This window comes from Monopterus albus, unplaced genomic scaffold (genome assembly GCF_001952655.1).
Source record: "Monopterus albus unplaced genomic scaffold, M_albus_1.0 scaffold49.1, whole genome shotgun sequence".
Taxonomy (NCBI): domain Eukaryota; kingdom Metazoa; phylum Chordata; class Actinopteri; order Synbranchiformes; family Synbranchidae; genus Monopterus; species Monopterus albus.
The window spans coordinates 365,369-384,606 of NW_018127929.1; the positions used below are offsets into that span (position 1 = coordinate 365,369).

At 42.5% G+C, this 19,238-nt stretch overlaps 1 protein-coding gene and 1 long non-coding RNA gene across 3 annotated transcripts in view; both read left to right on the plus strand.

The window, feature by feature from the left end:
- The window catches only part of smad7 (SMAD family member 7), a 17,970-nt gene extending 9,911 nt beyond the window's left edge, over positions 1–8,059 (plus strand). For both annotated transcript variants that reach the window (XM_020600932.1, XM_020600933.1), the window contains exon 4: positions 7,293–8,059. In XM_020600932.1, the coding sequence (XP_020456588.1) occupies positions 7,293–7,831 (539 nt within the window). In that variant the 3' untranslated portion in view covers positions 7,832–8,059. The remainder of the gene's footprint in view (positions 1–7,292) is intronic.
- Positions 8,060–11,225: 3,166 nt separating this feature from the next.
- The window catches only part of LOC109960598 (uncharacterized), a 23,634-nt gene continuing 15,621 nt past the window's right edge, over positions 11,226–19,238 (plus strand). Inside the window, exon 1 of the long non-coding RNA XR_002275030.1 lies at positions 11,226–11,489. This is a non-coding gene — a long non-coding RNA (uncharacterized LOC109960598). The remainder of the gene's footprint in view (positions 11,490–19,238) is intronic.

The following is a 19,238-nucleotide window of genomic DNA, read 5'->3' on the forward strand; positions in this document are numbered from 1 at the left end:
AAGGCAGGGAGATTCCCCCCGCCCATTCAGAAGGAAAGGGACGGAAATGGAAATAAGTGGACACACATAAACCTTTGTGTGTGTCAGATTTCTTGTGTGACACACATTGCTGCTGTCTCCACCCTCTTGCCTGCTCATTCATGTAGCCAGTTTTATTCTTTTGTGTACTTAGACTGGAGTGTGTGTGTGTGTGTGTGTGTGTGTGTCGCTTGATCTTGGCAACAGACCCTGTCAGTAGCCATATCTCTATTGCAGACCACAGCACTGGCATAACCACACACACACACACACACACATTCAGAGACATGCACAGGTAGATAATTATTAATAACAGAGGAGCAACACAACAAAAGCTCAAGCCGCACTCAACTGGCTCTGCTGGTTGTCTGTCTCTGTTTGCCATGTCTTTATAATTTAGTTCCCACGGCATTTTGGCGCCACATCAGTGTGGGTGATTGTTCGGCTTGTCTGTCCATCTGCCCATAGCGCTGTGTGTGTGTGTGTGTCTGTGTGTCTGCAGGCCATCTTCTGACTTGTGTACTTTCAAAGGTGAGCTGATGACATCATCACAGCCTGCCTGGCACCCTGTATCCAGCTAGTGTTTATTTGTCCTGTAACCCAGGGAAATCTGGGCTGCCAGGGATGGTTGTCTGTGAGGGTCAGCGTGATTAAGTGCTAGAATAATAACTCAGCGGGAGTAGGAAGGAGGTGTTACAGCGAAACAAAATGTCCGTCAGAAAAAAAGTATTGTGACAATGTGGCTCCAAATGGAAGATGTTTTACTAATTATGCGCCCTTGTATTTTATCTCATACTGAGAAAACCACCGTTCCTGAACGACATCAAGACGTGTGGATCATGTAATTAAAGCAGAATTAAAGCACTGAGAGAAAATGATACTGTAGATGGAGGCATTAGGAAAACATGCGCCATTTCTTCTCCTTATCGTCTCCCAGGCATTGGTGGATGGCTCACATTAGAGATGGCGTGTCTGCAACTCATTCTCTCTATCTGTGTTTCTGTGAGGAGTCAGATCTTTAGATAGTGAAACCATGCCACTCCCCTGTGTGGTTTTCCTGACATCAGGGCATATTTAGATTTCCTGAAATCGGGGAGTGGGGGTTGTTCTTCACATCTGCTTGTGTAACCTAAAGATGCACTTCCTGTGTCAGCCACTGAAACTGTGACCATATACAGTGGGTACGGAAAGTATTCGGACCCCCTTAAATTTTTCACTCTTTGTTATATTGCAGCCATATGCTAAAATCATTTAAGTTCATTTTTTCCTCATTAATGTACACACAGCACCCCATATTGACAGAAAAACACAGAATTTTTGAAGATTTATTAGATTTATTAAAAAAGAAAAACTGAAATATCACATGGTCATAAGTATTCAGACCCTTTGCTGTGACACTCATATATTTAACTTAGGTGCTGTCCATTTCTTCTGATCATCCCAGAGATGGTTCTACACCTTCATTTGAGTCCAGCTGTGTTTGATTATACTGATTGACCGTGATTAGGAAAGCCACCCACCTGTCTATATAAGACCCTACAGCTCACAGTGCATGTCAGAGCAAATGAGAATCATGAGGTCAAAGGAACTGCCCGAAGAGCTCAGAGACAGAATTGTGGCAAGGCACAGATCTGGCAAAGGTTACAAAAAATTCACTGTTGGGACTGTATTGGACAGGTGATGAGCAGTGCCTGGTTTTCTCCACACATACCGCTTAGAATTAAGGCCAAAAAGTTCTATCTTGGTCTCATCAGACCAGAGAATCTTATTTCTCACCATCTTGGAGTCCTTCAGGTGTTTTTTAGCAAACTGCATGCGGGCTTTCATGTGTCTTGCACTGAGGAGAGGCTTCCGTTGGGCCACTCTGCCCTAAAGCCCCGACTGGTGGAGGGCTGCAGTGATGGTTGACTTTCTTTGACTTTCTACAACTTTCTCCCATCTCCCGACTGCATCTCTGGAGTTCAGCCACAGTCATCTTTGGGTTCTTCTGTACCTCTCTCACCAAGGCTCTTCTCCCCTGATAGCTCAGTTTGGCCGGACGGCCAGCTCTAGGAAGGGTTCTGGTCGTCCCAAACGTCTTCCATTTAAGGATTATGGAGGCCCCTGTGCTCTTAGGAACCTTAAGTGCAGCAGACATTTTTTTTGTAACCTTGGCCAGATCTGTGCTTTGCCACAATTCTGTCTCTGAGCTCTTCAGGCAGTTCCTTTGACTTCATGATTCTCATTTGCTCTGACATGCACTGTGAGCTGTAGGGTCTTATATAGACAGGTGTGTGGCTTTTCCTAATCACGTCCAATCAGTATAATCAAACACAGCTGGACTCAAATGAAGGTGTAGAACCATCTGAGGGATGATCAGAAGAAATGGACAGCACCTAAGTTAAATATATGAGTGTCACAGCAAAGGGTCTGAATACTTATGACCATGTGATATTTCAGTTTTTCTTTTTTAATAAATCTGCAAAAATGTCAAATTCTGTGTTTTTCTGTCAATATGGGGTGCTGTGTGTACATTAATGAGGAAAAAAAATGAACTTAAATGATTTTAGCATATGGCTGCAATATAACAAAGAGTGAAAAATTTAAGGGGGTCTGAATACTTTCTGTACCCACTGTATCTGTCTGTCTGAATAACATGTCACTTCTGCTTCATAGTAGATCCTTTGCAAAGTATGTACTTTAATAATGTAAACCTGGCCCACCTAGAACACTTTATAATCAATTTTACTGCTTCGTAGACAATGGAAAATGGCAACGTTTGCTCGTGGTTATTATTAAAGAGGAGTGAGAACAGATTTTGACAAAGATAAAGAATGTTTGAAAATGATGAGACCTCCGGTTCTGCTGCATTGCGAGTCTGACAGTGTTAGAACAGTGCAGTCGGCTACCTTTCAACAGTTTGTACACAGTCTGGATTGTCTTTATAAGTCTGTGGTGCTGTATTGATGTGAGACTAGGACACCCCTCTGTCTTCACTGTGCAGATCAGCTGACCTTTCTCTTTCTGACAGAGTTGCCTCTCATTGAATTTCTTGCTGCCAAAGAAAGAGAGCAGACAACAAGCCTGAGATTGAAGGTTCTAACTTGTATTAACTAAAAAAAAATCAATGAGACCAAGTGTTTTTTGTGAACACCAAGCGAGAAGTGCACAGGCCTTCATAACAGACAGGAAACACACATCCATAGGGCTGAACATGGCATGGCAGAGTGAACAGCCCGTGTGTGTCTGATGACAAAAGTATCATTACAAATCTGAGCCAAGACACACACACACACACACACTAGAGCTCTGAAGGATCGATATGAGACAGTTCTCAGGAGCTTCCTCGCTATTTACAGATAGTGAGAGTGTTGTGTCCAAAACTGGTTGAAAGTTGTGTGTGTGAGGTTGCAGACGTGTTACTCTGACTGTGTTGACTTCTTAGAATAGAAAGTGACCTGCTGTATGTGTGTGTGTGTGTGTGTGTGTGTGTGTGTGTGGAGTCAGACAGAGGTAATGATTAACCTTTCCAGACTTTGTTTCTGGCTCTGAGAGAAGCACCCAGTTTGGCGTCCCCCCTCCCCCCTTTCAGCCTTCCCTTCACCCTTTGACTAAGTCCATTTGTCTCAACTAGTGTGGCATCAACTCTTAAGGACTGTGAACCATTAAAATCCCTGGGGGAGCTAGCAGTGTATATGTGTCTATGTGCCAATCTTGCCCTCCTTGTGCTATGGTTTAAATATTTTGCACACATATTTACAATATGTCTTTGAAGAGCATCCATTAAATCATGGGAGCATCCATCCATTATCTATACCACTTATCCTGAAGAGGGTCATGGGGGAGCTGGTGCCAGTCCCAGCTGACATTAAGCAGGAGCTGGGGTCCACCCTGGACAGGTCACCAGTCGTTCACAGGGCTGACATGTAGACAAACGCACACACTCACTCCTACAGGCAATTTATAGTGGCCAGTCAGCCTAAACTGCATGTCTTTGGACTGTTGGAGGAAGCTGGAGTACAACCCACACAGGCATAGAGAGAACATGCAAACTCTGTACAGAAAGGCACTGGGTCAGCCCGGGCTCAAACCCGGAACCTCCCTGCTCTAAGGCAACAGTGCTAACCACTGCTCCACCATACCACCCAACATGGGAGCAGTATGCTGTTTTTGTTTGCACAGTGATGCTAATAGATAACATCCACGTTACCTCTCATCAGCATCTTGCAGTTTCTTACATTGCAAGAAATGCTTTTAACAAAGCCTGTTGTCATTATCATCCACAGTCACACTCAAAACCAATCTGCTCCAGTATCTTTCTGCAGCATTTTAGCTAACGTCACTAGCAAGGAAATTCTTTTTTTTGTGGGACTAATCAGAGCGGGACAGAGCAGCAGCAGACCACTGACAGGAGCAGAGCAGAAAGGGCCGGGGTGACAGATGGCCTCAGGCTGCCAGCTAGCCAGCTAATCTCCAGAGAGAAGTAGCCCGAGACATGCGGGCTGAAAGGCCACAGAGCAGACAAGCAGGTGGGACAGCAGACAGATAGGCAGACGTCCAGGAAGCAGACAGACAGACTGACTGACAGATGTACAGACAGCTCTGGATGTGTTCAGGAGCTGGAGCTGATGGAAACACGGCACCCCAAGGACAGATGGACTTGGCACAGACACTCTGACAACAGCGTCTTACAAACACACATTCACCTATGCGAGAAACACCTGAAATAGCATCAAGAGTGTAACATGAAGAGCCTGACAAACAGACACCTCACACACACACACACACACACACACACACACACACTCGATGTGTTAAAAATTCAGTAAAAATCATCCACGCACTTGGAACAAGGTGGCCGCTCACATTAGCTTGTGTATTTATATGTGTGGGGTTCTGTGTTCAGCAGCATTACTCATGAGGTGTAAGCTCATCTGTTGTCAGGACAAGCTGTGAACATAGTGTTCACAAGGCTGTGCCCCACAGATGGAGGAGTGTCTCTGTCTCACTTTCTGTCTGCTGAGACACTGAACAGAAAAAGTTGGGGTTTGGTTTACCTGTACAACAGAAAAGCTGCATACGTGGTAAAGGGTCCTCTGTAGCTTTGGAGGAAGGCTGAGACTTATACTGCAGCAATTGTACACTGTGGTGTTATGATTCTTACATAGAGATCTGAATACTTATACCACTGCCTTACCAGCTGACCCCTCATCATATTTTCCTGTTGTTTTTCTGTCTCTCTTTAGCACTTTGCTTTCATTCTTCCCTCTCTTTCTTCTCCTCTGTGGTTCTCACTTACTACCACTCCTGAGTTTCTGAGAGGAGAGGCGATGAGGGAGGGGGAGCGGGGCAGTTAGTGTAGTCCTGAATAGCAGGGTGTTTTCAAGCTGCAATGACAGGCTCAGACAGGCAGCCGCTCTAATGACCTCTGACGCCAGGCCCTGTCTCTCTCAGCAATAACAAACACACACACACACACACACACACACACACACACATGGCCCCACAGGTGAACTCCACCAGCAGGCCCTCTGTCAACTGTTGAAAAAGTCCAATGTGTCCTTCTCCTTATCAATCCTGGCTGTTCCTGTACATACATGTAAAACAGAACAGGGAGCAAAGCCCCGGCAAGTATCCGAGACACCACCTGACATCAGCCTGAGATACAAAAGACGCTTTCTGTCTCTTATCTCAAAGATAAATGCTTCCCCCCTCCGTTTAGTCTAAGTAGATAGGGTACTTAGGTTCCCCCAGCACCCCATGAGCACAGATTTATGATAAACTCCCTGAGGCTCACGTCTGACCAACTTCAAAGAACACAGCTTCTCTAGTTTTATGGATCACTTCTCCCACTGTTGTCTTTCTCTCCCTCCTTCTCCTTGTGTCTAATGAAGGCTAATGATAGGCTGTGGTGCGTCCACACAGGCCGGCAGAGATCCTGCCACATTAATGTTGCAGTTTGCCTCAAACAGGACCTTCCAAATTACCAGTTACATTCACAGCTACCACAGGCTGAAACGAGGAGGGGGGTAGGCTGTGGTTGGATGGCAACTGAAATGGCTCTAAGAGGAGCTCTGTTCATTTTTTTCCCTCACATATACTATTTCCTCTCGTCAAGCTTTCTCAACCTTTAAATGTGTCTTTCATCGAGGCTTGATTGAAGTGTTTGTGTATATATGTGTGTGAGAGAGAAGAGAGGAATTATGACGGATTGTTGAGCTGTTGATAGAGGTTGCAGCAATTAGGGGATGACCTTAAAAGCACAAGAGATGCTTAAAAAACAGGAGGGGAAGCAAAGTTGCAAAAGTAACAGTTAAACTATGTGAAAAGCATTCCTTCTCTTGCTTACCCCCTCTTTCTTTCCTCTAGCACTCTCTCTCTCTGTCTCCCTTTATTTCCCTTGCGCCTGACTGGCTCCCACTTTTCTAGCAGGGAGTAGCTGGGAGCCACATTTCTGTGGAATAAAGATATGAAGGGGGAGAGGGATGGCGCAGGAGGCACTCTAAAGGGAGACGGGAGAGGGAGGAGGTGGGGGAGTTTGGAAATTGGAGCACGGCCAATGCTACACTTTTACGCTCAGGGGAAACTGTAGACTAGAGAGGCCTGCCTTGTCAACGATTCAGACACCAGGGTTTGGGCATTAACGGCCTGCCTTGTTCGTCAGCTAAGCGCTATGTGTTTATGAGAAAGTCCCTCATCTTGTTGCTGTTGCTCAGTTACTGCTGCCTTGTTTTTGTAAAACATGAATTCAAAGATAGTTTCTAATTTCTTCCAGCAGGGCGACGCATATCGCTGTAGTGAGATGATCAGGACAGTCAGTTGACGTCAGGACATTACTGGCCAAGGCGATCCAGACAGAAGATAAGCATTTAATGCCTAGACAAATATCGTACTGCATGTGGACACTTGCCTGCCAGTGTCGCTGTTGCTTCTCTTGTCTGAAGTCCAGGAATTCCACTGTGGTTTTCCTGCATGGCAGAAATGAAGGATGACAGTTTAGTTTTGGCACTCGACTAAAGCAAATTCTCTATTTCCCAAAACAGGGATAAGGAATAAGTTGTGGAGAAGTGGCAATGTTTAAGTAGTTTGGTTTAGCTTTTGCTTTTTATTAGAAAGATGTTAGTGATTAGAAGTCCATCACCACAAACTCGTACACTCATCTTTTCTTCCTCTTCTCTCTTTCTTGTTATTTCTGGGCCTGTGTTATTTATTGTCTAATGTTACATTGTCATTAAGTCGTTTCTCTGCACTTTTCCTCAGCTCTAACCATCTCCTCTTTCTGTCTGCTTCTTTAGATTCCCTGGCGTTGCAGGAGTCTGGTGAACGGGCCCATTGGTGCGTGGTGGCATACTGGGAGGAGAAGACACGTGTCGGGCGCCTCTACTCAGTCCAGGAACCCTCTCTGGACATCTTCTATGATCTACCTCAGGGGAACGGCTTCTGCCTGGGCCAGCTCTGCTCCGACAACAAGTCCCAGCTAGTGCAGATGGTGCGGGCCAAGATCGGCTATGGCATCCAGCTGACGCGTGAGCCAGACGGGGTGTGGGTCTACAATCGCAGCTGCTACCCCATCTTTATTAAGTCGGCCACACTGGACAACCCGGACTCACGCACGCTGCTAGTGCACAAGGTGTTCCCCGGTTTTTCTATTAAAGCTTTTGACTATGACAAAGCCGGCACCCTGCAGAGGCCGAACGATCACGAGTTCACGCAGCAGCCTCGCACAGGATTCACGGTGCAGATAAGTTTTGTGAAAGGCTGGGGACAGTGCTACACCAGACAGTTCATCAGCAGCTGCCCGTGCTGGTTGGAAGTCATCTTCAACACCCGATAGCAGCAGCCTTCCTCTTCCTCTTCCTCCTCACCTCTTCTGCCCCCTCACACGCAGACTACACCTACTTTCCTTCTTTGTTCCAGAGATTCAAACAGAGAAAAGAGTTTTAAAAGAAGAAAGTATAAAATTCTGACGGACTTTGTTTAATAAATGACTAAGATTTAATTAAATAAGAAGCGAAAAATGTATTTGTTATATATAGATATATTATTAATTGTAAATATGAAGACGTTTTATATGCATCATTATTTATGTATTGTGCAATGTGTTGATGAGAAAAAGAAAATACGATGCACTTTGCTTAATATAAATGCAAAACAAAGAAATGCCAAAATAAAAAAAACCAAATAACATTTTTGTCCAGTCTGTTATATCTTTGGGTAGTTGCTGCTTTTTACATATATGTGTGTGTGTGTGTGTGTGTGTGTGTGTGTGTGTGTGTGATGCATAATCCAAATGGAATATTTAAGTGATACTGTGGGTCGTAAAACCATTTCCCTGTGAGACATCATGAGTCAGGCTGTGACAGAGTCATAACACACTGTCCCGGCTCTTACAGGCTCATTATGTCTTTTAAGATTATCTGTTTGTCATGATTTATTTTGGGATAAATGTCCCCTCTTCCTCTCTGTCCGTCAGCCCGTCTCTGTCCTCCCTAATGACATCACAGTCAGGAAGCAGTAATGACAAATTTCAGGCTAAAGTAAAGTCAACAGAGGGACAGGCTTCCTGGAGGAAGCTCATTTAAATGGCTGATAAAAGAAAGGAATGTAACATATTGAATGAAGAATTTGGTGCCCCACCTGAGGAAATGAACATCTTAGATATCAAAAGACTGGACTGCAATTAGACATGATGGCCTATTAATGACGTACTGTTTTTATAAAAACAAGACAAAACAGATTTCCTTCTAACAATTTCTTTCTGTGTGTGTGTGTGTGTGTATGTGTCTGTGTGTGTGCGTGCATTTGTGTGTGTCTGTCTGGGCCTTGTCCTCTTGCTAGTAGGATGGATGTCTGTGAAGAGGATTACTACTGTAAGCCTGCTTTACCCACACACGCTGCCTAGAAGACCTACAAGACCCACTTTACACGGCAGCCAACCCCCACCCTCCGCTCTGTTCAACGACACTTAAAATCCTTGAAATTTATTTTGAAAATAAAAGAAAGCAACATGTTTAGCAGTGCTGACTCCGGGATGGAAGCAGGACTGAAAGGCAGCCTATTCTTTCTGTCACTTGAAACATTTCTATTGACAAACCTTTACTAAAGTCTGAATTTGTTTGTTTCCAAAATGGCACAATTCACATTTTTATTGCCTGTGAAGTGGCCAAATAATTCCTGAAACAAAACACCATGAAACATTCCAGTATTGTTATGGTATTAGCTGACATGCATTATAACTGAAAAGAGTATTAAACATAAATCCACACTGATTAATATGGAAGCAAATAGTTGTGGCTCCCAGTGTTTCCCCAGTGATCCATACTGATATTATTTCCTTTTTGTTTTAATTGTGACTAGACCCAGTGCACACATTTACATTAGTGACTGTATCTTGGTATTTACCTCAAAACTGAGAAAAGTTGAATGATGAAAATAAATTATACCCAAACCTCTTCGGGTATATCGCTGTAGAGGTGCAGGTACATATGGTGGGACCCTGTTCTTTGACATCATGTTTTTAAACTCATGGCTCTCCATATGCCTGATAATAATCCCTAATGCTACTACAACTAAAGCAGACTGAAGCTTTCTGTGTGTGAGAGAGAAAGACAGAAGAACGACCTTCTAACCATGACCTCCCTCAAACAGGGTGACCCTGATTCTGCCCAACGATAATTCCATTAAAACTATTGCAGACTTCTTCTCTATGCAAGCTGCCTATGAGCAGCTTCTAAGAAAAGCATGAGTATTATATAAGATGTTTCAAATTCAAAATCTTTACAGTAAGAAAATAATAAATAAATAAAAGCTCTAGCATCTGTAACAATGTGTGAAAAGCCTTGAGACATGTTGGGAAATAAAATTTACTGAAAGTATTATAAGTAAAATATGAAAAATCCAGGCACAAAAGCATGGCTGCAGTTCTTAGTGTGTTCCCTGTGAAATGCAGTAGCATTTTCCTAGATTTATGCTCATTTATGCTATTATTGTAGTTTTGACTGGTGAAAATATAACAGCATTCTTTTCACATATCCACATATTCATGCTCAAGTACTGTAAATGCAGTTCTGAGGTTTGTGCACTTGAGCAGCTCCATTTGATGGCGCTTTGCACTTCAGAGGGAAATAATGTATTTTTATATCACTGCATTGATTTGACATTTATTCACATGAAAAAAAGATTGGCTTTTAAAATACAACACTGTTAAAGATTAAAGCGGTGGTTCCCAGCCTTTTATGACTTTAAATCTCATATAAAAAAAGCTGAATTTAGTTGGGGCCTCTTGCCATCTTTTGGATGTCTATAAGTTGGTAACTGTTCCACCAAAGGGGAAAAGGAATAAAACTGTTCAGTGTTTTATAAAATAATAGAAAGTTCAAAAAATAAATACAGATTAGCTTCTTTTTCCTTTCCCATTAATCATCTCACATTTAGGAGGAATGCGACCCCAAGGTTGACAACCACTTGATATAATTGTATATCAAGTAGTTTAAATTAGCTACAGCTCCACTAGCAACACCAGTAAAATGCTAATTATACATTCATGTAGCAGATTTAGCCGGTTCAGTGATGTCAGATATAATGATATGTGGGTGGATGTGGCTCAGGAGGTGGAGTGGTCGTCTCCCAGGGAGGAGGTTGATGGTCCGATTCCAGGTCTCCACAGTTCATGTGTCGAAGTGTCCTTGGGCCTGACAGCACCACCGCCATTATAATAAATTAAAGTATTTTTTAAAATTAAATATCAGTCACTGGGGTGAAATAAATACATTTAGACAGTTTAAGTGCATTTTTCTGCTAATACATTTGTACTTTATGTAACTACCCAAGACTTTTACTTGTAATAAAGTACTTTTATTACTAGGCTATTTCTGAGTAGTGCTTTCACAGTGGCCTCACTGAACTAAGGCTCCCTTATTGTTCTACCTAGCTATTGCCGTAATTTTAAATTAAAGAAACGTAAACCGCAGTGGAAGAAGTACTCAGGTTGCCTATTCAAAACCTCAAGTATACAATACTTGAGTAAATATACTTAGTTACCTTCCACTTCTGGATATAATAATATTTCTTGCAACCGAGCAGACGAGGAGTCTGTCTCTTTAAATTGAATTTCCTCAAGTTGGTGAAACAGCGCCCCTCTGGAGTGTAAGGGCTGGTACAGTCAGCCAAAGTGTGTGGTGAAAAGGGGTATTACACCCCCACAGCCCAGGTAATACAGGTGTGTACCTGTGGAGGCCAGGTGAAGGTGGCTTCCATTGATGAACGCATTTAGCTGTTAACCATCAAACAAATTGATACAGTCAATGTGAAACTGCAATGAACAGAAGCCAGTTTATACAACAAATTGTAATGTTTTCCTGTTTTTCGTGTATGTATGGTTATTAGAATTAGGCTCGATGGAAAAAGGAGCAGTGGGACCCGGCTATTACCTGGATAATTAACCACTTCGCCTCCATGAAACACAGGAGAATGGGCTTCTGCATCAAGTAAATGTGAGTTAAATACACTTTGTTTATTTTTTTTCTTTGCTGGTTCTTGTCTTTACTGCTGCTTGCATGCATGTCCCAAGTTGTTTGGTTACTGGTGTTATGGAGGTTGTTGGCTGGGACTCTGAATCTAGGCCCTACTGTCTGCAGGCCACCCAGACAGAAACAAAGCCAGGTCATTTAAAAACTTAGCATTTATTAGCTGTTCAGTCATCTGCTGGCTGTGTGTGCTTTTTGACCAGTGTAGAGGTGCTTTGTAGATGGTTTTAGCATTAAGGGTTGTTAGATATTGTAGAATTATCCTGGTTAACTAGACAAACTATCAATATTTTGATAGTAGAATAATTATTTAAAATCTTTTTTGAAAAGCAAAAATGCCCAGCAGTTGCTGATTGATGCTTCACAAGTGTGAGGATTTTGTTTCTCTTTGTTGCACATGATTTAGCAAACAACTAACAACTAAACGTTCTGCTTTACATACGACACTGAGAGAGTTGTGATCATCCATGTGCATGAGGCATGGGCATGGCACTGTGCTATCAAAATAGGCTCCAGTATTTTCAAACCTACAGTTTAATATGATGCTTACCCCAAATCATTTTGACCAAAATGCCATGTTGGTTCTGCCTTCTTAATTGAATGTACGCTGTACGCCACATTATGGAATACTATTGGCCTTCATGTTGAGCAGTCCTTTTTAAGAATCAGACCACTCTGTGGTTAACACACCCATGCAGTCTGTAGCAGGTCACCCACTACTGTTTGTATGTGTGTATACAGACTTGGGGGTTTGGGAGGTTGAACAGGGTTGTGGTCTTCATGTGTGTGGGGCCTTACAAGCCTGTATAGATGAGGTTAGCGGGGGTTGCTTTGGTTTTGTGTGAATGTGCCCTGACCGTTTTACTTCAGGAATGATTTTTGTGGCTAGAATGTCATCTGACATGGAATCGGACGTAAAGATGCTCTTGATTGTTTAAATAATGTGCTGTGAATGTGTCTAAAGTGTGGGTCATCTTAAATGGCGTGTTTGTTTGAGACATCTGATATATGTGGTATATATAGATCAAAGTATGCTTTAATCTTAGATTTGTGTGCTGTGTCATAACATTTGCTCTCCTGTGTGTGTGTATGTCCATGTTTTCCTGCAAGCAAGTGGGTTGCTACACTAAATCCTTGTCTGTGCTGATGGACACAAAGCCAGCGTGACAAAAATGAACTGGGCCCAATTTCGGAGTCTCCCAGAAAAGAAATCTGATACAAACTTAATTTGCACTCACACTGAAAGATACATGCACACGCACAAAACAGGCACATTAGATTGTCTCAGCCACTCATTTCAAAGTTTTATGGCCAAAACTGCATTGTGGTTAATTAAAAGATTTTAATATAATTTTACAGCTCACTGATTAGAAAAACATGTTGAGTACAGCACTTTTACTGTGATAGCTTGGTGTTCAATCAGTCGGAAGCTGGAAGATACCAATTCACTTTGTCTTTCCTCATTCCACTTTCATCTAAGATGGTATCTCCCAGCTTCTGATTGATTGGACACACCTGATCGACAGTGGGTAGGGCAGGGATAGAGGGGAAAAAGCAAGGCAGTAACTGTCGAGGGCTGAACTTCCCCGCCTCTGTTTTACAGGCTTGAAGCTTTGTCTTTAGCTGTAGTTAATGAAAAGATGACTGTGGATGTCTGGATTGTTCCATAGACACCCATATTTTGTATATTATGCTCTCAACATCCATTAAACACGTCACATTAAATCAACACATGAGGTGCCCTTTCTGAAGCCCCTTCTCTTTCTGTAATTATGTACACAGTATGTGTGTATTATTACTATGATAAATCAAAAATGTCAGTGAGCACTCTGAACATACCCTATGAACTATGTCTAATAGGTACAATATCAGCATGAGACAGGCTTGAGATAAAGTATTCTTTCCCTTTTCTTTTTCAATTACACAAGAAGAGCCGTTTCCTTCCCTGTGTCTTGATTATGAATTGCACTGTCCTCTTTGCTTCTGGACTTCCCTTCCAGTGGCCAACCCCCCCACAGTGGAACATTGTTCATGTCAGACTCTGACGGAGAGCTGAATTTAATAAAGCAATGGGAAATTCATTTTGAAACGAATGAAGCAGTGGGTGGCAACAAGAAGATTCTCAAATACAAGGCTGAAGGCAGCACGTTCCAGAGTCACTGCTCTCTATTGATGTCATCAATTGGACGGTTTCGATGAATGTAACATCCTGTTGCAGTGTCACAGACGAACGGTGCAGCATGTGGTCATAGGAGCAGATGACTGGGTGTCTAGTTGGCTGTATGTAACTACATTTCTTCCAGCAGGAGGGTAACGGATGAGGTGAAGGGATAAACAACCACATTACCGCTGCTCCCCTCACTGTTTGGTGTGAGGTAACAAATGCCTCCATGTAGATTACAGCATCGCTGGCATTTTACAAGTGGGTTGGCACAACAGCTGTGACACAAACCTCAGTCGAAGTCGTCGTCTAAACTCTGAGGCTCTGTTGCTTTTTTTTTATTGCCAGGGAGAGAAGACAAGGGAAATTTAAAAATGTGGATGTGATGAATATGCTAATTGTTTTGTTTTGAGTTAAAGGTAGTTTCACCTTTTGACTGGAGATCCGTTGGGCTTGTTGGTCCTTGTGTATTTGTTCTGTGTGAAGTGCTGACTTTGTAAGATTCCTGTGTGGATTGGAGTAAATGAGGGCTGTGGAATGTGAGTGGAGGGTAATCATGGCAGACCAACGGGAGTAACCAGATATCAACTGTCAGACTTAAGAGGAACGAGAATCCCTCCACGAAGACACACCACCTTCTGCAGGAGACACTTTGGCTGAGACCTTAAAAACGTCCCCCCTCCTCTAACCCAAACCCGCCCTCCAGTATGTCCTGACCCCCACCCTCTCCATAAAAATCTTACTTTTGCCTGCTTGTCCTTGTGTAGTGTGTTCACAGTCCCCTAAAGCGTGGCTGCACTGATGCTCTCAAGCCGAAACATTCGGTCAGTTAATTGAAATAGAATCGATCAGTTTGCAACTGTTTTGTACATAAGTAATTATTCAAGCAAAATACCAAACACCTGTAGCTCTAGCCTCCCAGTTGTGAGGATATTCTGCTTCTCTTGGTCTTGGGTGGAAATCCATTATTTTAAATGTAAAATAAATATTGATTTGAATATAAAAATATATAAATTAAAAAGTATAATTTAAAAATCTTCTACCTCTTTACAATAACAGTATTTGATGCAGGCTATTTGTTCTTTATTTTTTTTTATTTCAAAATGCTTTCCTCTGCAAAGTTATTAATTTCTTTATCTTATGGAATGCAAGTATTTACAGTTTCAAACATTTTAGCAAATTTTAGAGTGAAGGCTTGGATACAGACTGGTTCATACACACACACACACACACACACTTGAAGCAAAGGCAATGGTTGATTTTTATCACTTTCTGGATCAGACCTGGTTTCTTCCTGCTCGAAACATCCTGTCTGACTAAAAGGAGAGAGCGATACAGAGAGCATGGGATAATATTGTTTATAGTACAGAGAAACACAAACTCTGACAATATCAGAAATAGTATTAGCTCTAATTGCTGGAAAACATAATGTATATGGCATGTTTAATCAACACTCCACAACAGGCCTCCTGAATTAGTTCCTTATGTTGTGAAAGATAGTCTGTGTACAGTTAAAAATGTGTTGAATATAGAAACAAAGGATGAAAATTAGCAACAGTACTGAATGTCCGCTTTCTATTTTTTGCTTCTTTCCCTGTTTTGTGGTTACTTTTCTACAATAAGGAAACTATGACATTCAATTAATCAGCCTGCGCAATTTGCTGTATCCCACTTCCAGGCCAATTAATTGTCCACCGGACTGAACGGCAAGAATAAATAAACCAAGCAGCATCACTAATCGGCTGTGATATCCTCTACTAATCAAAGTGCAGTGAGCATTTTTTTCTCTGAGGGGGACACACTATAGTTTAACTCTTTTTAATGTCTTGTACAGTGGACCCTAGGGCTTTGTTATAGGAAGAGCCAGACCGAAGCAATAGTGCTGATCCAGGCTGGGGAAATGGATAAACACCACCCGGGGATGAACACAGGAATTACTATAACCGCTGCTTTTACTCTAATCATGTCCTCACTCAATGCCAGAAGAGCACAAGTAGCAAAGAAGCTGCATCCATAGCACAGTTTACTGAGAACTTCTCAGTTGGCCTTGGAGATAAAACACTGGCTTAGCTCTGAGGCTCGTATGCAGCAGTTCTGGTTTTTAGCCTTCTGCCTCCACTCTGTTACAACGGTGTTGGTTTTTGTTTTTGGTGCTCACAGCATTGACAGTTGGCGTTTAAAAGGTTCAAAATCAGCATCTCTTCCCAGAAACTGTGCCCTTTATTCTCTAGACAACCCACAGACCTTGCTGTGAGCAATTTTCAATTTTAAATGAGAAAAGAAGCCCAGTTTAGCTCAGAGGAGTTTCTGATGGAGGTCCTCTTATGTTCAGGCTAATACCATGTTTCTGCACTTTAGGTGAAGTGACACCTTGGGACGGGGTGGGCAGTTCTGGTCCTTGAGGGCCGCTGCCCTGCTGTAGGACATCTGTGGTGTTTTTCCATAAGTATGGGTCAGTCGAGCTGGGGCATGCGCGGCTGAGCTGCTCCCGACTCAGCGTGGTTGTGTTTCCACTGCACCATAAAATGCCTTGTTTATATCTCCTTATCTTGGTCATGTGGGGGCAGCACCAGTCTCTGAGAAGCGGCACATAAGTCACGGCGTTGGTGTAGTGTTACTAGCTTGCAACATGGAGCCCTTGGTGCTAGGCATTATTTTATCCTCTCATCAGAAGACCAAGTGAGAGACTTCAATTTCAATTCTTGCTGCAGTGAAATAACAGTTAAAAGTCAATGTTGAATGTGAAAGGACTCGGTGCAACATTTCAGCCAATCACAACTCAGTGAGTCAGCTCTTTTGGAGGCAGGACTCGGCCCCACTTGACCCCGGGCAGAAGCGGGGCCGACTGAGGCCGAGTCAGAACGAGTACCCCTTGCTGCTAGAAACGGAGGCCGACCCATGCCCGCTTGGGTTGGCTCGATTAAATCGGGCTGACCCGTGCTGATGGAGCAACTCCACTGGTGCCCATGTTGCCTAGTATGTGTCGTTTATAAGAAGGTGTTCCAAACAGTGAATCTGATGGAGCACTCCTCAGTGAAGTCATCTGTCTGATACCTCTGTCTCACTCCTCACCTAATTCCTTACATACGTTTTCCTTTCTCTCCAACACAACTCCACCCTCTCTTCTTCATTACTCCTCCTGTCTCTTTTCTTTCGAAGTGGCCTCTTCCTGTTGCCCTTTTCTAAGCTGAAGCCAACAACGCTGACGTACTTCCGTGTCTTACTGGGGTGAGCTGTGCTCTCTAAACAAACACAAAGACATGCTGGCCGAATGAAGGTCAAGATAACGAGGAAAAAAATACCACTAAAGAAAGGCTGTGTTTGTTAAAACGCCATGCACTCTGCTACACAGACGATATATCAGCAGAATAGACGGGTTATTCTCCCCTAAGGTTTCCACTATTACATAATAGGAGAAGAGCATCACCTTCATTCTGAGAATATTTTTGAATGTCTGGCCTGTGTATAATGGCTGCAGAAGCTTTAAGTTGCACCTTAACCCGTGTTTTACGTTAGGTTTTGTGTTGATAGAGGAGCGTGACCGATCTTCTGCTGATAGATCATTGTTCAGCCTAAGTGTGGCTTAGTTTGACAGACTGCTGACAAAAGTGAAAAGGTGCCTTGCACTTTCTTTTGTCTGCCTTTAAACAGCATGTTGACTAACACCTCACTCTAGATTGCATTAGTCACACTTAATAGTGCTAATCATGCTCTTTCATTCTTATTAAACATCACCCTTTGTTCTGTGCAGTGATGGCTAATATTGAATGGTACTGAATGAGACATTGGAGAGAGACTTTTAGCTAAAGTGAAGCAGTTGCTGGCTTTCATCCCATACCTTGCTGTCATTTATCTGGAGAGAAGGGTGTTGACGAGCATTATGTGTCTAATGATAGGTAGGTCTCCGTTTGCAGACAGCCTGAGAAGCTGTTCTTCGTTCCAGCTTTCTGCCACTGTTGCTTACTGCAGGATCTCACATTACAGAAAAGACTTTTTTAGTTTTATTCAAAAACCAAATAGATTTACTATAAAAACAAAGCTTGAACACAATCAAATAATGCTTTACAGCAAACGAAGCACTGCAATATCTCCATGTAGAGAAGAACAGACTTCGAGTGGGTCTTTGAGGATATTTTCTAGAAAATTGTAAACCTCAATTTAGGGATACTTTTCATTTCCAAGTTCAATCAAACAACTCCCTGTGTTTGATTTGTTGAATAAAAAAAACGACCAAGGTGAAAACTGAGCTATGGTGTTGTTAGCAAGGACTCTTGACTGCTTCCACTCTGTGAGGTAATCTAGGCTCAACATCAGATACATTTCTGAACTGAATGCACTGAGATGAAATTGATATTGATCCTCTCATCTAACTCCCAGTAAGGTTAACAAGCGACACCCTGGTAGTATTCCTCTAAGAAAGGTTGTGTTGCTGACCGAGCTAAATTTCTCACTTGACAAATGGGACAAAATAGTGACTCCTGCTAATAGCAGCAACACACAATGCAATTTGTGATGGAAGAATGTCATCTCTTCATTATTTGTGTCCATATCCTGGAATATTTGTTTAGAGAGCAGGCTCATTGCAATGAGAAGAATAGTGTAGCAGTTTCAACTATCACCCAAAATGTGTGCACTTGTAATCAAAGTATTTTTTTAAATGAAGGTTCTTGTGTGCTAATCTTAATTAGAATAGACATGTTCAAAGTTTTTAAATCATTTGGTGATTAATTTATTGATATATTCTAAACAAGCCTGGAGAAAATCAATAAGCTAGAGCACTTAATACTTGATGGAATGATGACTGCAGATTGTACAAGGGTCATACCAAAGTTGACAATGAATGACATCTTGTCTGTGGGGTTAGGTCTCTCAACTTGTATGACAGGTCATAGGATTTACAGTAGTCCCCTCATAAACACATGGCCCAAATATGCTTGGCATTGTTTTTCCTAATTACAACCAATTCTAATCATATAAAACACCTTCTTTCTCACATGTGGGCAGTGTGGAGGAAAAAAGGGCGAAGGAGAAGAAAAGAAAAGCCTGTGTAGAGGAAATCTGTTTGTAACAGAGACAAACACAGGCCAGGAGCACAGTGTGTAGTGTGCAGCTGGTTGTAAACAAACGTCTGAAGCTGATGACGTCTCAAGCACAGAGGATTAAAACGTCAACAGCCAAGGCAGTTGTGGGGAGATTGGTGAGTAATATTGATTAGAATACACTGAATTTTCTGGACCACTCTTGGGAGATTCAGCATCTCCTCACTCTAAGCAGTGCATACACACACACACAGTGTGCATATACACACACATCAAATCCTGCTAATGTAATGAAATCCCCTTTTGTTGGGAGAGGAATTTGTCCATGGGCCCAGGGTCTATCTGGACTACGTGAAGCCTTATTAAATATTTGGCAACCCACTGAACAGAGCTTCTTTGATTCCTGTGACCATGATAAAGTACTGAATGGAAAAAAACATTTGGACATGCAGGGACCTACAAACAGAGAAATCCCCACAACAGATTAAAACAATCACATCCCCCCACCTACCTACA